Below are 20,298 nucleotides of genomic sequence, written 5' to 3'. Positions count from 1 at the left end.
TTATGGAAAACCCTGAACATCCTCTACATAGCACCATCCAGAGACAGAGAAGCAGTTTCAGAGACAGGTTACTATCGATGCAATGCTCCTCAGACAGGATGAAGAGGTCAATACTCCCCAATGCCATTAGGCTTTACAATTCAACCACCAGGACTTAAGAACTTTTTTAAAAACTATTATTAATGCTTTTTGAGATAGTGATTTAGATGCATATCATATTTTTTACTGAGTTAAGTATTGTATGTAATTAGTTTTGCTACTACAAGTGTATGGGACATTGGAAAAAAGGTTGAATTTCCCCATGGGGATGAATAAAGTATCTATCTATCTATCTATCTATTGGAAGGTTCACACAATTAATGGACTCACTTTCAGGGACTCTTCATCCCATTTTCTCAAAATGTATTATTTATTTATTTATCATTTCTTTCTTTTTGCATTTGCCCTGTTTGTTGTCTTTTGCATGCTAGTTGAACGTCCAGGTTGGTGTTGTCTTTCATTGGTTCTGTTATGGTTATTGGCTATAGAATTATTGAGTGTGCCTGCAAGAAAATCGATCTCAGGGTTGTATATGTTGACATATATGTACATGAAGTGAATACCAAGGTTCATTTAAGTGGAGATTCCACAAGCATATATGTAACGAGGGTCCAGATGCCTTAGAAGAGGCTTCAGTGAGGCATAAACGTTGCACAGACTGTTAGGGGAAAATGGATTGTATCCATACTGTCAAAGTTCTACAATATGACAAATGACCTCTATGATAATTTACATTCAGCAAGCAATTCACTTGAAATTTCTCATCATGAAATGGATGAAATTCCTTTTCAGTTTGCTCAAATAATGTCAATAATCCTGAAAAACAATCTTAGGTTATCCTTGGGATTAGGTACCCAAGGTACCTTAGGTACTTAGGTACTGGTTGGAGCTGCAATTCTTCATGCATCATAAAGAGGAACTAAAACCAAATTCTACCATGTGAACAGCATAGCATTTCCTCAAGAACAAATTTTAAAAAAGGTCTTTAAAGATTAAGTGTCTCCAAACTCACATTGCAGATATCAAATAGGAATTAATAGAAAAACCTGTCACTATTTAACTTGCCTACCGCCAGGAGCACATTTAATTTCCCTGTGAATTTATTTTTGTAAAGGATGAGACATTGATATGATCAGCAGAAAATCTGGCGTGTCACATGCTGTTTTTTCTAAAAAAATAATTTCAAAAACTATTCTGAAATAGTCCCATGTTTAACTGCGACGTGTGCTGCCACTTTATTGGTAGGTTGAAAAATGTGAGAAGTAAACCCTTGCTAAGATACTCCTAATGCCTTAATATTAAAAACAAGCATAGTCGAGGCATAAACTGATATATGAGAAGCAACTATGAGATGGGAGGTCAGTTGACTGTTTCAAATACAATCAGTGATGCATGGGCACGTCACATTTTTATTAGTTGTGATCTAGGAGAAAAACAGTTTGCAAACTTCTGTTCAAGCTCTTAAATGCTGACTCTGTCTAGTGTTATAGGTGCTGAAGGTAATATTTTTTGTAGGCATTTCTTGGCTTGGCTTTGAAAAATACATTTAATTTGTGACCAGTGAGTTTCTCAGAGTTCAAAATTGCTAAGTTGTGTCAATGTGACAGCTTCTATTACGATGAAGCACATGGGAAGAGATTTAATTTTAAACTGTGAAATTATAATTGCCTCCCTTGACTGGAGGTTTATGGCCTTGTCATGAGGATTCTGGGTAAAAGCTATGGTGTGACATCAGGTTATATTCACTTTTCAGAATTCACAGAACATTTAGATTGACATTGGCTTCTTGCAGAAATGGTGACAATTACTGTTATCGACAATATCACTGCACCATTACAGACTTATGAGCAGCTATAAGGTTCAACCAATATGCTCAGGAGCTGTAATCATGAAATTTAAAGTAACACATACTAAAAGGTTACATATCATCCAGAAGCTGAGAAACCACTGATTTAACTTTTATTCCTTACAGCTTTTCATTAGGCCATGGCAAAGGATCCATTTACTTGTATTTTCAACCATTAAGTTTGTCTGCTTGAATTTCATGGGCCGAGATTTTTCATATCCTTTTATATTCCCCAATTATTTTCAGGTGCCAAAACCTGAGTTCTAGCATTCCCTTCCTTTCCTCTTTTCTATTACAATGTTTCTTTCTAACTTACACTTGACCATGCTTTTGATCGTCCGTCCTAATTGCTTCTGAAACTCGGTGTTTTATTTTAGAGATACAACGTGGATTAGGCCCTTCCCGCCACACCACCCAGAAACCCCCAACCTAACCCTAGTCTGATCATGGGACAATTTATGATGGTTAATTAATCTACTAACCAGTAGTCTTTGGACTGTGGGAGGAAACCAGAGGACCGGAGAAAATCCATGCATTGCACAGGAAAGATGTACAGACTCTTTACAGATGACATTGGAATTAAACTCCAAACTCTGACTCTCTGAGCTGTAATAGCGTTGTGCTAACCACTACACAATGTGGTGCTCCCAAGATGTCAAAATTCATCTTGTCATAATCCACTGAAGAACCTTCAGACTTTTATTTAATAAATGCAAGTTGTTGCAAATACTGTATATTCCATTGGCTGTTTAAATAAATCACTAATAAAATTATATTAATCATATTATACACCTTACTTACTCCAATAATTCTGTGATTACTTCAGAAGCATAGGAACTGCAAACTAAACAATAGGACTTGAAAAGTTTAATATCACTGACTCTGTAACAACTTTTATTTTTAAAAATCCTTTCATTTAATACAAGGGTTATGGGGAGAGGGCATGAGAATAAGAGCAATTGAATAGTTCCATCAAACAACCAAAGCAAGTAAAATGTTCTCCTTTTGTGTTACATTACTGTGCACAAGTAATGATTATTCAATCATAAGATATCTACAAGGAGTGTTACCTCAGGAAGGCGGCGTCCATCATTAAGGAACCCCATCACCCAGGACACGACTCTTCGCATTGTTAGCATCAGGAAGGAGGTACAGAAGCCTGAAGGCACACACTCAAATGATTCAGGAGCAGCTTCCTCCCGTCTGCCATCTGATTTCTAAATGGACATTGAACCCACGTGTTGGTACATGGCCAAGTGGTTAAGGCGTTGGTCTAGTCATCTGAAGGTCGCTAGTTCGAGCCTTGACTAAGGCTGCGTGTGTGTCCTTGAGCAAGGCACTTAACCACACATTGCTCTGCGACGGCACAGGTGCCAAGCTGTTATCGGCCCTTGCCCTTCCCTTGGACAACATCGGTGGCATGGAGAGGTGAGTTGCAGCATGGGCAACTGCTGGTCTCCCATACAACCCTGAACAGGCCTGGACAAATCCATGGTCTCTCGAGACTAACGGATCCCTATTATTATTATTATTGAACCCATGAACACTACCTCAATACTTTTTTTTAATTTTTGTTTTTGCACTATTTATATTAACTATTTAATATACACATATATACTTACTGCAATTCATTTAATTATTTTTTTCTGTATTTGTCATGAATTGCATTGTACTGCTGCCGCAAAGTTAACAAATTTCACGACACATGCCAGTAATATTAAACGTGATTCTGACTTCAGACTTAGCATTGGAAGGAACTCTACCCTTGGTAACGGTGCCTTCACACTGTGGTGAGAGGGATGGTTATCTCGAATGAATTGGAACAATTAACCTTTTATCTATGCCCCATGTGAAAATATAAAATCTGTAAACTTTTAACTCAGGGTTTAGGAAAGTTAATGCCAAAGCACACTTACTTCATGGCTATTGTTAATTCACACTTTTCACAAGCTTACCCATGAATTTTGTTTCAAAACAAAATCTTGACAGCAAATCTCAAAATCCATGATAGCTGTCAAATATGTACATAATACTCATGATCTTTCCACAAGGCGCCAATTCTGCTATTACAAGGTTTATTAACATTGACAACTGCAAAGAAAAGTTACAAAAATATGTCTAAGATGAGCAAGTGCACATAAAATATAATCCGGTAAAATTTAAACTGCAATGTACTGCCTGATCCTGTTTATATGGTTAATGTAAACCTCATTATGGGCAATGGATTTCATTTAAAAGGAAAGTATTTTAAATGACAATAATTAACTCAAGTACTTTGAATTCCTACCAAATTAAAAACATGGAAGGGTGTTGTATGGCATTATATCTGACTGAAAGTGGCACACCATTGATCAGTTTTTTTCATTCTTGGAGTCACACTGTAATGAAAAGCAGAAAGTCTTGCCGTTGCTTCTATACAAATGTGTAGTTTGGCAGTGATGAAGGCCCCTCAGTTTACTTGGACCTTTCTTCTCCCATAACAGTATCATCAAATGTAACGCTGTACCAGTTAACCAAGTGTAATATTTTGAGATTAAACATTTGAATAGACTAGGATTGTACATATAACAAAAAAAGGAAGCTAGTGCAATTAAAGCTGGCAATAGAATATCAAATCTTTATTGCTTTATTGAGTTTACAGTCTTGTACATGTAAAATTCAGAGGTAAATTTTCAATTTGAATAAAAATACTCTTCTTGCTGGCTGACTCAGTATACACCCAGAAACATGATTTTACATGTTGAAACTATCATTGGCAGAAATAAAACAATTGGCTTTTACAAATAAAAATTAAATAAAATGATAGCTTGCAAAGTTCAACATTACATATACCTTAAAAAATTCTCTGTATTGTGTGTACACTGAAACAACATCTCCCAAATCTCCTTACATGTAGAATGCATCTCAGTTGTCAGCAAGGGACCTATTTGAATATTGCCATAGTTACAGCTGTTATCACTGTCAACAAAGCCAGACCCATGTACAGTTTCTTCACTCTGGAGCTTTTCAGGTTCCATGGCAACAGGCTTGTGCTGAAGTAGTTCTCATTGCCCCGGAAATGATGAGCAGGAGAAGCTGTACCATTTGCACTGAAAGGCTTGAATTCCTAAAGGGGAAGAAAGAGAGAGGGGGGGACAATAGAAAGAGAGAAGAAAAAAAGAGCAAGAGAGAGAGGAGAGAATGAAGGCACGTTATTTGATATCACCGTTTGTCAGACTAGGAATATTAATACCGAATTTGAATAAGCACAAAGGTTCAGGCTTGAGTCTAAAAAGCCTTTTAAGAAAGAAATCACATTAAATAGGATCATAAAACTTTAAAAAGCTGAGAAGTTAAATTCCTTGATCTTTTCCTCTATTAGTATATATGCATAATCTGAAGTTATTCATCACATCATTTATTAGTACCTTATCTCTGCACTCTTTAACATATCTTTCTATGTTTTGAGGTCTTCTGCAGTATTCCTCACCTGAAACAGAATCATTTAGCTCCATCCTAATTCAGGATCATTATGTCATCAAGATAAGCTCAGCTAACCATGAAAATTGAAACTGTCAATCAACCAAACAGCAGGCAATCTCTCCCTAAGGTATTATATATATGAAAATTACTGTATGTTGTTAAGAGCAATCACAGATTATGATCTGAAACACACATTAAAAAGTAAAATTGGTGAATTCTGTTACAACATCTGACTTCATTTCTTTACCAATTACACACAACAAATGTTTATTTGTTTCTGACCGAGAATTTAATTCATTTAACAGAAAAATTATTTTCACTTAATCATGAATTATATGTATTTTTGTTCATACTTTGGGGATTTGTAATGGTTTACTGCCTTCCCTAATATTTACATTTCCTTTCAGAAGATCATCTACCACCCAATGAAAATTGTAATGTGCATCAAGATGAAAGAGACCAGCATAGGCACTGTCATCTTCAGCCTGACAAATCCATTGAAGATGAACCCACTGTCCTTGGTACCATTCCATTCAGCAGATACATCACGAACAGCAAAGCCGTCTCCGTTTATCAAAGGAGTTGTATTCAAGAATTATGTGTTTCAATTAGGTGGTCCCGACACCCATTCGATGTGGCCATTTCAGGAGGATGTTCTGCTACCATATCATTTTTGGGTCACTTAGAACTCGCAGTTGTAGCAAGGAATTAATTCGTATATTCCGGCACCATCTGCTCACCAGCCTCTTCATGGTCCATATTTGCATTGTTAGTCGGACCGCGATTCACTGCCGCCACAGAAATTAAGATTCTTCTCCCAAGAGTGTCAACAGTCGACAAAAAAAATCACTTTTATCACAAATCTTGAATGCGGTGAATACCTCATTATTAACTGCATTCAAGTGGCAACTCAATCCTTCCAAATCAAGGTAACCTGTCAACTGCAAAAGACCTCGTACTCTCAGTGTGCAGTGATTTGTGGATCATCTGCATCAGCTCTGAATTCCATGGCAGTTTACCTGCATTTTGTGTTCCTTTGTTTCAACAGAGGTGGCTTCTCTTAAAAAACAGGAACTAATCTCTGCTGAGATTGCAGTAGTGAGATGAGGCATAAAAGTGAGCTTTAACTGCTGACTTCCAAGCAATGCCCCTGATTAAAATGTCGAATGTATCTTATTCAGAGGCTTCTGGTGTTGTTATTCCAATCAGTGCTGTAAATAAACTTCTCTCAATACCGAGCAAACTGTAGATGAGGAAATGGGAGCTGAAAGCCAATGGTAACAAAATGATTTCTTGAATTAATCCACTTGAAGCTCCCTTCCAACTAAGCTTTTCTCCGTTCTCCTTGTTTATTCTACATGTTCTATCCAGCGGTAGTCTTTAATCTATATTTTAGGTGACTCACTTTAACCAAATGATTCACCATTTCACCTAAAAATCAGATTCTCCTGTCATGAATTCAGTGCTTCCTTAAAAGGACAATGATCCAATTTTTTGAACAAGTACCAGTGATCATCAGCAATAATTTTTTAAAGATTCTAAACTTCTTTCAGAGAAGTTGACAGCACAGCAGTAGTATAACCACTTTGCACTACAACTGGCTTTATTTTTTCATTCTTATTTTCTTATTCCTGCTATAATTTTGCATAATTTATGTTTAACTAATATTCTGCTAGTAAAGGGTGGTGGGGAGGGGATACATCTCTACCAAAGGAGGTATAAGGTGCTCCTTTCCTCCGTAAGCCGGCAGGTCACCCTTGGGCAAGGTGCAGCATCTGCTTAGCCTCCTGATCAGGGTCACATGAAGCCATGTGAGCAGGTGCTGGATAGTTGTATGAGCAGTTGGTGCATATTACAAGTTCTGGTTATGCAACCACCAGTTTCTGAAGAGTATTCATAATGGTGGGGTCACCTATAATGTAACGACACTACAAAAAAGAAAGCAATGGCAAACCACTTCTTTAGAACAACTTGGCAAGATCATGGTCATGGAATGATTGTGATTGCTTACATTATTTGACACGGCACATAATGAACAAACGAGCTGTGTCTTTAACAAACAAGAGAAAATCTGCAAATGCTGGAAATCCAAGCAAAACACACAATATGCTGGAGGTGTTCAGCAGGCCTGGCAGCATCTATCCTACCACTGTTTAAATCTACTCCTCAGCTTTTTCTCTCCACATCTTCAATGTGATAAATCTCTGAACCACCCTCTGCTCATTTCCCAGCATGGCACGGGGACTCAGCTACTTCACAACTCCAGTGAGTCAGGTTCAATCCTGACTTCTGGTGCGGTCTGTGCAGTTTGCATGCTCTCTTGCGATGGCATGAGCTTTCTCCAGTATCATAAAAACACTGGGTTAATAGGTTAACTCGCCCTGGCGTGTAGGTGAGTGGAAGGCTGGGGGAAGTTGATAGGAACATGGAGGAATTAAAACTGGAATGTGCACTGTAAGGCTTGTTTCTGTGACCTATGACTATGTAATTGAAGCACCTGTTGTTATTTGACTAACATGGTGCTTAACCCTGATTTAAGTCAATCAAAACTTGTTCTGCATCTCCACTCTGAAATTAGTGTTGTCCGAATTTCTGAAACTTTCCTCTTAACACAGAAAGAGATTAGAACAATGATATTATAAAGAAATAAAATGGAAGTAAAATGTCAGATTTAGAGTCTAGCAATTTTGGTGATAAGAAACCACTGATCAGGACTGGGGAACTATACAAATTTTCTGAAAATATCAAACTGATAACAAGTTGATGGAATTGCCAAAAGATTAATTTTAAAACTTCTAGAATGAACAGAATAGCAGAAATTAAATGTGAATAAGGACTTAAGTTACTGGTGATCTATATTCCTTTCCTACACTTTCTCTGTTCTATTGATTTGAAAATCAAGTTTTTCATTTTTTTGAACACTGAAAGATTTTTGCAATATATTTATTTAAATTGTTGGAAGAATTATTTCAATACAAGGTACTTTCTTTATGGTGTAATTTGTCCTTTCAGCCCTATCTAATAATAAGTAAAATAATCAAATCTTAGTTTCCCTCTCAGCCCCATCATTCTTATTTAACAGGTTTTAACAGGAGACTACATTCAAACCTGGAGGCTTCTCATTATTAGTGAACTTATCCTTTTGTATCTCCTAAAGGTGGAATTATGAAAGAGAAATTATGTCCTTTTGGTTGATAAAAAAATAAATCTGACACTAATTTATATATAAAACTGGTACCCGAAGGAATATAGTGGTGCTGGACTAGAAGATTACTGGATATTACTCCGAGGAATATTTCAACAGATTTTAATTATATTCTTTTAAATGTTATAGAAGAGGTATAATTAATTTCTTCTCCATGTTTTTAAAGTGAGAATTGGAACAAAATGAAATGTGTTTAAAGTGAGTGTAGATAGAGAGTCTCAGTGAGTGTAAAGGGAACATGGGTAATGGGGTCCAGGTCAATTGAAAGAGATCATGGAAAACAGGGCCCTGTGAGTTCAGAGGGAAAACAGAAACAGAGCCAAGAGTTTTAAAGCGAGTGTGGAGCGTGAAGCTCGGATGAATTCAAAGAGGAAGGAAACTTATCTCCAGTGAGTTCAAAGGTAGCATGAAAACTCGGCCTTGGTGTCTTTAAAGGCAGCACAGTGGGAGTTTGCCCATTTTCCCTGTAACCACGATGGCTTCTCCCTTCCTCGTCTGCGTGATGTTCTGGTTTCCCTCCCATTCCAAATAATGTGCAGATAGGTACATTAATTGTCCAGTGTAAATTATTCCTAGTGCTAATGGTTGGTGTGAGAAACAGAGATTGTGTGAAAAAATAGCTTCCAGGGAATTAAGTAGACATAGACTTGATGGGTTGCATGGCCTCCTTCTATGTTGTGAGGAAATATGACTATCCAATTGGAGTTGCATCAGGAGGCAGGCAGTTTGTGCTAATAAGCGCATGACTCAAAAAATGAAGTTGTATTTTGCAGTACCCAAAGTTAAGTGAAATGCAATAAATTGTAAATTGAAATGGCAACGATTATCAGATTGGAATGGAATTTTAAAATAAAAATAAATGAGCACTGATTTTAGTTACTGATGTATGACTGGATTACTGATCTTTTAAAGCTAGATTATTAATGCATTTTCATAACTTAAACTATATTGCTTCAGTTTTTCATTAGTGAGTGATTGCCCACTTCCCATCTTACTTCAATCGATTAAAAGTCAGTTCAGTGCAACTGTGTAGCGTAGATCTGTGTCACAATTTCTCACATGTCAATTTCTCATCACAGATCCATAGTCCCCTACCGAAAAGACAAAATCCATGCAGGAACTGTGGCTTTGTTGGGCCTTGGGGTCATGTTGAGAACATCATCAATAGCAATGATGGCTGAAAGGATTACTTATCAATACCAACATTGACAGATTTGTTTTTTGCATAGCTCTTTTGAACAAGAGTTACACTCATGGGTCATAATTGGACATCAAGTAACATAAAATGACATGTTTGCTTGAAAAAAGGGCACAATCTTCAAAGCATCATTAACCATTTTTGAAACCAAAAAGACACTGAACTCTAGTGCTGGTTATTTAAGAGTCATCCACCTTGATTCATTTAAACTGTTCTGAACCACAGAAACCCATAACATTCAGCTTTAGAGAACATTCCCTCTTCCAGAAAAAACTTTATCTCCTCAGAACAATGCCCAAACCTCAACCAGCCAATTAGCCAAAACATTAACCTCCATAACTTGGAAAATCATCTTGTTACGATTGTCCAGGTAAAGAATAATATATGCTTGTGCTAGATGCATGCTGGTGTTAAGTGCACGAGGATGTGTATTTCACTACTAAAGAGGTCTGTTCTTATCAAGTCCAGACAGGATGTACATTTGGCTTGAGGGTAGAGTCACGGGCCTTCTGAGCAGAGTGGATAAAAATGACAACACACTTTTGGCACACATTGAGTTCACGACTCAGTGCGTTAGTGCAAGAGTCAGGAAGTTAATCTGGAGCCTTACAAACCTCTGGTTAGGCTGTATATGGAGTACTGCATTAATTTCTGGTCTCCCCATTATAGGAAGGATGTAGAAGATTTGGTGAGGATATGGAAGAGGTTTACCAAGATGATGCCTGGATTGGAGGGTATGTGCTATAAGGACAGGTTAGACAAAGGTGTGTTATTTTCTCAGGAGGCTGAGGAGAGACCTAAAATTATATAAAATTTTGAGAGGCACAGATAAAAAGTGCCTATAAAAAGTATTCACCACTTCCTCCTCACCAGAAGTTTTCATGTTTTATTGTTTTACAGCATTGAATCACAGTGGATTTAATTTGGCTTTTTTGACACTGATCAACAGAAAAAGACTCTTTCATGTCAAAGTGAGAACAGATATCTACAAAGTGATCTACATTAATTACAGATATAAGACACAAAATAATAAAATATGATAACTTTCGGGGTGGGGGGGGTGAATACTTTTTATAGGCACTGTAGAGTAGACTGCTAGTTCTTTTCCCAGGTTTTAAATGTCTAATACTAGAAGGCATATACTTGAGGTGGGAAGGTGAACAATAAAAAGAGATGTGCAAAGCAAGGTACCTTATGTAGAGAATGGTAGGTAGCTGGAATGCGTTGCCTGGGGTGGTAGTGCAGGCAGGTATGATAGAGGCAGTTCAGTGGCTCTGAGATGGGTACAAGAATGTGGATGAACTAGACCATGTGTGGGCAGAAGGGGTTAGGTGTCATTAGCTTAGTATTTCAGCATAACATCATGGACTGAAGGACCTTTTCCTGTGCAGTCCTGTTCCATGTCCTGTTATACACAAGTTCAGGAAACTTCTTTTGAAGCACTTGCATAATACAGAGCAACAATTTATTTTAGGCTCCAAGAGAATAGCCACAAGAATAGCTTACAGTATTACAGAAGTTAGAGAAATGAAAAGATACAAAAGAATTGGAAAGTAACTCTGAAGTGCAGATACCAATGTTTTGAAAGCAGCTAAACTGTACGAGAAGGGAAACTGTGGAAAACACAACTCAACAGTTTCAGAGCATTTTTGAAAAGGATAATTTAGAATAGGAGGCATTGAAATTTCCTAAATGCAATTAAGTTATGAACGAGAGACGAGAAGTATGTCATTTAGCTTCAGCTAGATCAACAACAAAACTTCAGAGGGACAGCAATGATAAAGGAAGAGTCTGATATAACTACTTTTAAAGACCAATGGCCACTACTAAGTAGATAAAGGCATCTGTCAGTTTGCTTTGGCATTGTGCAAAGTAGTCGATATCAGCACCTGCTTCCTTGTATACAGCCGATTTCCCTAAAATAGTCATATAATCAGCAATCATTTATCTGTTTTGACTATACTAATTCAAAAATTTAAGATGCACTGTAAAGGACTGCAGTGAAGTCGAAGGGGAAGAAAATCATGAACATTTAGTCCTGAAGTCAGTGCCATGAGGAAGGTACCTTCACCTTAGTTTAATTATTTGGATGAGCACTTGAAGAACCATGACTCATGACCACATACTAAGAACTGAGAAGTGGTACAGCTATCCCCCATTTTTTGAACGTTCGCTTTACAACTCGCTGTTATGAAAGACCTACCTTAGTACCTGTTCTTGCTAACCAAAGAGGATTTTCATTTTTACGAAAAAATGACGCCCGCTTTATATGTGTGTTTACCCCGAGAAAGACTACAATGACCATGAAACCTTGTGTGGGCAGTTGTTTGCACATGCGTGTACATGCCGATTTTTTTCCTCCAAATCGATTTTAGCTCGCTGTCTTCCCGATTTTGATAAGTGAAACTACACCGTACATACAATATTTCTACTTTATATAGGGTGTAAATTTATCATATCATTCCTGCTTTTACTATATGTTCATGTTATTTTCGGTTTTATGTGTTATTTGGTTTGATTTGGTAGGTTATTTTTTTGAGTCTGGGAACACTCAAAAATTTTTCCCATATAAATTAAAGGTAATTGCTTCTTTGCTTTACGACATTTCGGTTTACAAACGGTTTCACAGGAACACTCTACCTTCGGATTGGGGGGGAAACCTGTAGTAACCTTCTTTGGTGCTTTTATGGCTGTCATGGGACACAAACAATTGTCTCCTTTCTCTACCATAAGTATCTATAATACACAAAAAGTACTGAGAATATTTGTGCAACAACTTGCCGTCCACATCAGATCATTTTTGAATAAACTATCTCATCATCTTTTCCAAATTTCAAACAATACTCACTTCATGGTTCTATACACTGGAGCCCAAAGATGAATAAACTTTCTGCTCTCAATGACCTTAAGCCAACAGGTCACCCATTTATTCCATCTTCCATCCGCCATTACGGGGAGCTGATATTAGTGACCTATCAAATGTATTCATTTATTCATTTACTGAGATACAACAGAGAACAGTTCCTTCCGGCCCTTCAATCCACGCCGCCAGGCAACCCCCCGATTTAATCTGATCTTAATCATGGGGCAACTTACTATGACCAATTAACCGAACAACTGGTACTTATTTGGACTGTGGGAGGAAGCCGAAGTACCACATGGTCTTGGGGAGAACCTACAAACTCCTGACAGGCAGCGGTGGGAATTGAACCTAGGTGGGTTGCCGGTACTGTAAAGCGCTGTGCTAACCACAACGCTACCGTGCCGACAAGATGTGCTGCTACACCTCCTGAATTAACTGCAGAAAACTGGCAATATCTGCAGAAACACCGGCACCTTCTCTAGCACTGAAGCAATGAGTGAGATATTAGCTTTGGCTTCAGCCTCAGGAGAACTTAACTAATTCACATGACTCGATCTGCTGGATCTTTAGTTTACCTCAATGAATATGAGCAAGGACTGACATCACAACAAGAGATCTCACTCTTATCAAAGTACATACTAATTTGTACAGTTATTATATAATCCCAATGCAACAGAATACAAAATATTAATTCTTTCATGCAGGTTACTTGAAATTGCTAGCGGTTTGACATTTATTTCATGTCTAATTATAATGGAGATGCTCTGAAATTATAATCAGACATTTCATTTCACACTCAGCTAAGCTTAACAGTGGCTATTATAGATGTTAGAAAGGTAAATCATACAATACAATTGATGTTTCCCCCACCCCTTGTAAATTCTCAATTCGATCCTACTGCTGGAAGTTTTGACTCTCTGGGGTTAAATTCCAGGAAATCCCGCTACTGCTTTTAGTTCCCTCACTGTCAGCTAAGATGCTTTTTAGTTCAAAGTTTGGGGGGAGGGGGTGGGAGAGGAACTTGAAGCCAATTGAAAGCAAGAGACAATTAGACTGTAGAGGGTACAGTTTTCTACAGCCACAATAGTTGTGCCAGGCTTTGATGACCGGTGCCTTGAGACTATCTAAAGAAGGTTGTGTTCCACTTTAACTCAAGAAATAGAGAGAAAAAATACATAGTGTGAGTTTGTTAAATAGATTGAGGTTCAGATGATATATGATTCAAGGCTCATGTGATTGATTGACTTACTTTTATTCGCTGTGTGCCTATAATGGTGAAGCCCCAAAATTGATGAAAAAGCATTCAATCAGGCTCAACAACAAAAAGCAGAAACTACTGACAGTAATTCCTGTAATTGGGTACTGGTCAATCAAATTTCCACGAATTATTCATGATAACCTGACAACATCTATCATCAAAGATCCCCACCACTACGTCATCTTCTTGTACCTAACATCTGGCAGGAAGTACAGAAGCCTGAAGTTCCACACCACCAAGTTCTCTTCAACTGTTCAGTTCTTGAGGCAATCACTACCTCAGCAGAGTGACAACGTGTCCACTCTGAGAACTCTGCACTATAATAGACTATTTTTTATTCTATTTATGTTCTTCTTGCGTATATTTGTATAATTTATGTTCTTCTGAATGTTGTGTCTCGAATGCCATGTTCCTGTGATGCTGCTGCAGGTTAATTTTTCATTGCACCTGTGTATGAAATGAATTTCGACTTTGACTATAGCAGCACCCTCCTCTTCTGCTAATACTGCAGGCACTCATTACCACTGGAGATCAGTGGGTGGTGATTGGGACTGTGTACTCTGAAGATATATAGGCAGCACCACTGTTGTATGTCAGCATCACCACACTCAATACAATTTGGGCCCTGAAACTGAGGCTTTTCAGAACTGTGGTTCCAGACTTCAAGTTTTACAAGAACCATAACAAAATAATATAACTGCTAACAGTGACTCCCACAACTAAATCCTGGCAGCTACAACACGTGCATGTTAGAATGATCAATCTTGCCTATTTTAGTTGAGACAATCTAACCAGATAAAAATGATGATCCTTTGTAATGAAAGTAGGATAGAAAGTAGATTAAAAAATTTCAGGACCTGACAGCTGATGGGCTTGAACTTACCCAGTACTAAGACACAAATGGGAATGGCAGAGTTGGGAAAGCAGACTGACTTCTCCTCTCTTTCTTTCTCTCTCTTCCTACCCTCCACCTTCACAGAGCCCCTCTGTATTCCACACTTACATCACCACCCATTTCACACTTGTAACAAGGAGACTAATGAGATCATATTCATCACTTTTCAAGCTGGGATCAGCTAAAGCAGTACAAAGAATAAAACTCTGTTTCCTGGTCTTATTAGTCAGTATTGTTCTGCAAGAACTAATAAGTGCAAAGTTTTGAGTGACATGAATATGCAATAATTTATTTTATCGAGCAGCGAGTGACCTGAAAACTAAGCTGATTGGGAAAAAAACATATGCTCACTGATGAATGCACAGTATTCACTTCCACTCGCAGCTCCTCAACAAATGAAGCGGCAAAACCTTTTGGCAATCATCAGCCAGGATCATTGGTGGTAGGTGGCAGATAACATCTGTGTCACACAAGTGCCATCTGTCTCCAAGAGGCAGTCCAATCAACTACCTTACCCATCCCAAGAGCATTACCATTTTTGGGTTCTACACCATCAACATTCTGAGGACTCATCAAGGATCAGAAATTCAACAGAAATACTGTGGCTACAAGAGTAGGTCAAGGTCGGTACTCAGGGTGTTGCAGCTTATTTCGTCACAGTCGAAACCTTTTCCACATTCTGCAAATTCAGTAATGATGCAACCCAGCTTGACGATGGATAATTAAGTCCCCAATGCAGAATATATTACGTGTCATTGCCTCTTGCAGTTCTTATTCTAAGTACTGTTCAATAAGAAGGAAAATAGATTCATCATCTGAAAGATGTGGTAGTCATTATGTCTCTGTGTTTGATGTCTTGAAATTTTATGGATACTGAAATCAAAGTTGAGGATTTTCAGGATTACTTCCATCTACTCCCACACCCACTATCAACACCAAATCTACTCTCTCTCCCTTTACCCCCCTGGAGATCATCATCAATATCCACTCTACAGCCCTCTCTGATGGTTCAGACAGACCCTACCCTAGGACTGAGATAGAGCATAGTGGCTTTTTCTCTGTCAGATACAACTCTGTGAGGCGCACTGTAACTTGATTTGGCCCTGTGATCACCCTCCTCACTAGATCCCAGTGGCTGTGAGGACTAATAACAAAGTTAACCAGAGCGGGACTAGGAGCTACTCCACCATGAAGGAACTTGATGCCAAAATTAAATGTGCAGACTCCTCTCCTCAAAGAAAATCAATCAGGTGGTTACTTCAAAAAGTACAAAATCTATGTTTATTCATTCTATGTAGTTCTTTCCTTTATATCATCTTTGTTTCCCAACCTTAATGCTGCATTGTGTACATGATTTAAATAGCTTTTTTATTTCCTGTGTTTCACTTTGGCTGGTGTATGGCTCAATGGGCAAACTACAATCTAATTGGTAAAAGAATGAAGCCTATTCTGTTCAGAGAATATAAATTTGGTGTGGAGGGCACTATAATGAACTAGCATTTGTGAGAGCTTGGCCTGCAAGCCCAGGTAAAATCTTTTCTCACTGAGCACAAAGTGAGAGCAAACTCTGGACCATTAGCCAAACTTCAGTCATCAGTTTTCTTTTTCCCCAGTAGGATACTGGCTGCATTAATAACTTTACTTGTGTCATCTCATGATGATAGCAGCAGTAATAATGAGGAATTTAACAAGTTTGCATCTGAGACGTGCTTTATGAACTCTATGAAAGAAACAAATCATTGAATCTCTTAGCCGACCTGCTTTTACCAATAACCAAATGGGCCAACTCCAAACGCTTGAATGAGGATGTTCCCTTGTATGAATCCTTTTAGAAAGAGCACTATTAAACCAAGTCTTTACATGTAAATCTGGTAAGTCAAATCTAGATAAATCACGATTTCTTTTCATCTATGTCTCATGCTTTTGAGGTCAAATAAACACAATGATTCTAATATCCCTCTAACAATCCAAAACCAATGTTGCCTCCATTAGCAAGATAAAAGTTTTTTCACATAGAAAACATGGTGTCTGAAAATGGGCGAGCAGGGAAAACACCATGAGTGGAGAGATCTCTCTCCCTTCACACCTGAAGGAAATAATCTTTAGCAAATTCCACCTTTTCAGATGAAACCTAAAAGACTGAGTGATCCCATACCGAACTGCCATAGTGCCATACACACATCTCATGCAAAGAATCTAATAATAAGCTATTCATTCCCCACCCCTGCCCCTGACCAGCATAGATTAACTGTGTGCAATTTGAGAAGCTGATAGTAACTGACACTAATTCACATCACTTCATAAAATGGACCTGAACATCTACCAGAGATCATTGTGCAACTTTGGGAGGAGAGTTTAGCCAACAGAAAAGAGATGTGAGAACAGGCAGCCTTTGTTTTCAACACCATCCTTGATACCTGGTTACTCCTCTCCATATTGCTATTTTGTGCAATTTTGATCGGGCGGACTGGCTCCGCGGCCTTCAGTTAGTGAACAACACAGAGCTAAATTGAACTGACTGAACATTCCTAGACTGCTTCTATGTCTCTGTGGTTTGATAATTTAAATTCTGTGTTTTTTGCTCTTTTTTGTTGTTTGTGCGATTTGTTCTTTTTTTCTGGTGTTTGTTTCATGGCTGTCTCTGAAAAGACAAATCTTAGGATTGTATAATGCAGAATTGAATTGAAAATACACGTGGACTAAGATGTTAACTGTCCTGTGCTATCACCAGTGGGATCATCAGTTGATCTGCCACCTGTCTTCAGGAGTTTCAGCCTGCTTATGATCAAGACTCCCTCGAGGTGGTGGGCCAGCAGTGCTAAAGCACCACCTCCCACTGGTGAGCTTAACAACTTAGCATCTGCCTCTATCAGAGTTGCTGGTCACTTCCATCCAACAGATAGTCTACTCTTCAGGTGTCTATGCAGCTACTGAAGAGTTTACAAAAGATGGATACACTGTCCGACTATCTGTCCCTCTGGACGTACTTAGTCCACACCCATGATGATCCTGCCTCTGATGCCTCAGCTACAGCCCTGCTAGTTGACTTGATCTCTCTTCTAGCAAAGCCAACGATCACGCAACCACTTCTGGAAAGTGAACACAATAAAGCCACGGCAATCTACTTCGAATGGATAGCATGAGACCTTCCACCCCCTGTCTCTGCACTCTGATCTTAACTCTGCATACTTGGTTAACTTGCGCTCATAGGCTTCATCGATGTTGTCTTCCCAGGGGACTGTGAGTTCACCAATAACCACTTCTCTACTGGTGTCAGACCAGACGATTATATCTGGACGCAATGTGGTGAAAGCTATTTGCTCCGGGAAATTGCCTTTCCCATCCAGGTCGGCATTGACACACCAATCATTGGCTGAAGAAAGTATGCTTGATTGTGGGCCTGCGCTGTACACCCTTGACTTAGAGCCTTCTTTCACAAATACTTCGCATACATACTTCGATAATAAATATACTTTGAATTTTGGTAAATGAAATGGAGTTTTGGAGAGAGGTCCTGCATGATAGCAGCACATGAATAATTTTGACAAAAACAGTCAAAAGACGGAGGTGACCAAGGTGATTGGTACATGTAACATTGTCCTTAGATACGCAGAAGGAGACCAAAATATACACAACTACTTCTTCATGGGGCATACCTTCAATGCTCAACTAACAACAGTCCAGCCTAACAATCATAGGGTCACATACTAACCACTACAAAAATACTACACACATCTTAGAGATTTTGCCTCCATCCCAGAAGTTAACCTGCAACCCTCTCTGAACTGTGTTAAATGCAAGTACAGTGGACTCTGATTAATTGGTACACATTGGAACCAGTACATCTTGGCCCAATTAGCCGAAGTTTCATGTAAATAGATTTTTTGAAAAAAAAGTATAAAAAACTGAGTAAAAAAATTATGCATATAAATGAAATATAGAACAAACTACAACACCACCAATAGTACCACAGTACTATAAAACTGTATTGGTTCCTAGTAGTTATCAATGGAGGAATTCATCCAATGTAATTGGAACTTGATCGGCAATAGTCTCCAGCCCCAATTAAGCAGTGTAATGTCACAAATAAATGAAGGGAATCCCGGCAATTTTCTCAATTAGTTTTTGTTCTTTAAGCATTGTCCCAAATGTTACTGCCCTGAATAACCAAAATCCACTTGATATCTTTCCTTAAGTACAAAGAACAAACCATATGCATGACCCCAGTGTCCTGTACTGCTGTAGCAAGGACTTTCCTACTTTGATATTCCATATCCTTTGCAAATAAAAGGGAAATATTCCATTAGTCCTTCCATACTTTCAAGCTGACCTTGTGTTTTATGTACAATGATACCCATATCCCTCTCTAGAGTAACATCCACATGGCTCTCACTCAAGACAACATACTAGTTTTCTATTCTTCTTAGCAAAATGGATAACTGCACATTTCTCCACAATATACATGTGATGATTTACCATTGAACTGTCGCAAAGCCAGGGAGAAAGGGGAGCTTCTTTGCCAGCTCCTTGAAGAACAAGGTCACAGATTAGTTCTGCTCTGGAAAACTCAAAGGAGGGCCACAATCAGGCAAATAGAGATTGACACATACAACTGTACCTGGAGATGATAAGGGCATCGTTTGTTTCACCCAAACATATATGTGATACATTTGGGGGAATAGGACTTTGTATGGAGCCAGGGGCTCACTTTTACTGCCTGCCCCCCTCAAGTTCCACATATAACTGTATCCACTGGAGAGATTTGCCACCAGTTGCCAAAGATTTCTGATTTATTTGTACCCCTTTACAGTCAAGATTTCAGTCAAGCACTGCTTTGATGTCAGTCGCAGTCATTCTCCACTCACTTCTGGAATACTGTGCTTGGAACATTGTAACAGGATTAGACTATTCAGTTCCCTGATCCATTTGCCTTTCACAAATGCTTTTTCCAGCACTTTTGCAGTAATAATGCTCAGGTAGCACTTATCACACCTAAAACAATACACTGCAATGGCGAGCATATAGTTTGCTGGCAATAATAAAGGATGAAAGATACTCAATGATGGGCTGAAGGGCCTAACTGTGCTTTAGGACTTCAGGACTCACCTAGTAGCTGAAATGCAAATTTTAGTAATCCATTGTCACTTTTCATAATATAATGTCAGAGGGAAAGCAACTTTCAAACAGTAACAGGATGTATTAAAAAGATATACTGAGTTCAACAGTAAGTCTGCAATATTTGCAGTGCCTGTTCAAACTGAACTCCTCCGCAGACAAAACAAGTCTGCATTAGTAATCGGTAGCTGCTTTTGCTACAGAAAATTATCATCCTATTTACAGCAAAACACTTTAATGCTCTCAGGTTTTTCGTTGAGAACATTTTTAATTATTAAAGGCAGATAAAACTTTATTATACTTTTTAAAACATATTAATATTGCAACCCTTTTTAAAAATAAAAGTAAATATGTTAGCCTTTTAGAGCAAATTACTTGTTCTGACTTAGACAAGCAAATACTTTCTCGTGCATGGAT

General features: G+C 38.4%; 1 protein-coding gene and 1 long non-coding RNA gene across 3 annotated transcripts in view; one reads left to right on the top strand and one right to left on the bottom strand.

The window, feature by feature from the left end:
* Positions 1–4,475: 4,475 nt before the first annotated feature.
* Positions 4,476–20,298, bottom strand: part of cdkal1 (CDK5 regulatory subunit associated protein 1-like 1) — a 508,040-nt gene continuing 492,217 nt past the window's right edge. For both annotated transcript variants that reach the window (XM_073024019.1, XM_073024017.1), the window contains exon 15: positions 4,476–4,991. In XM_073024019.1, coding sequence (XP_072880120.1) covers positions 4,809–4,991 — 183 coding nt within the window. In that variant the 3' untranslated portion in view covers positions 4,476–4,808. The remainder of the gene's footprint in view (positions 4,992–20,298) is intronic.
* On the top strand, positions 4,965–6,523 carry LOC140713655 (uncharacterized). Its single transcript, XR_012095698.1, has 2 exons — positions 4,965–5,474; positions 5,755–6,523. It is a non-coding gene; the product is annotated as an uncharacterized lncRNA (long non-coding RNA).

This window comes from Hemitrygon akajei, chromosome 20, assembly GCF_048418815.1.
Source record: "Hemitrygon akajei chromosome 20, sHemAka1.3, whole genome shotgun sequence".
NCBI classification, from domain to species: domain Eukaryota; kingdom Metazoa; phylum Chordata; class Chondrichthyes; order Myliobatiformes; family Dasyatidae; genus Hemitrygon; species Hemitrygon akajei.
This window is presented reverse-complemented; position numbering and strand designations above follow the sequence as displayed.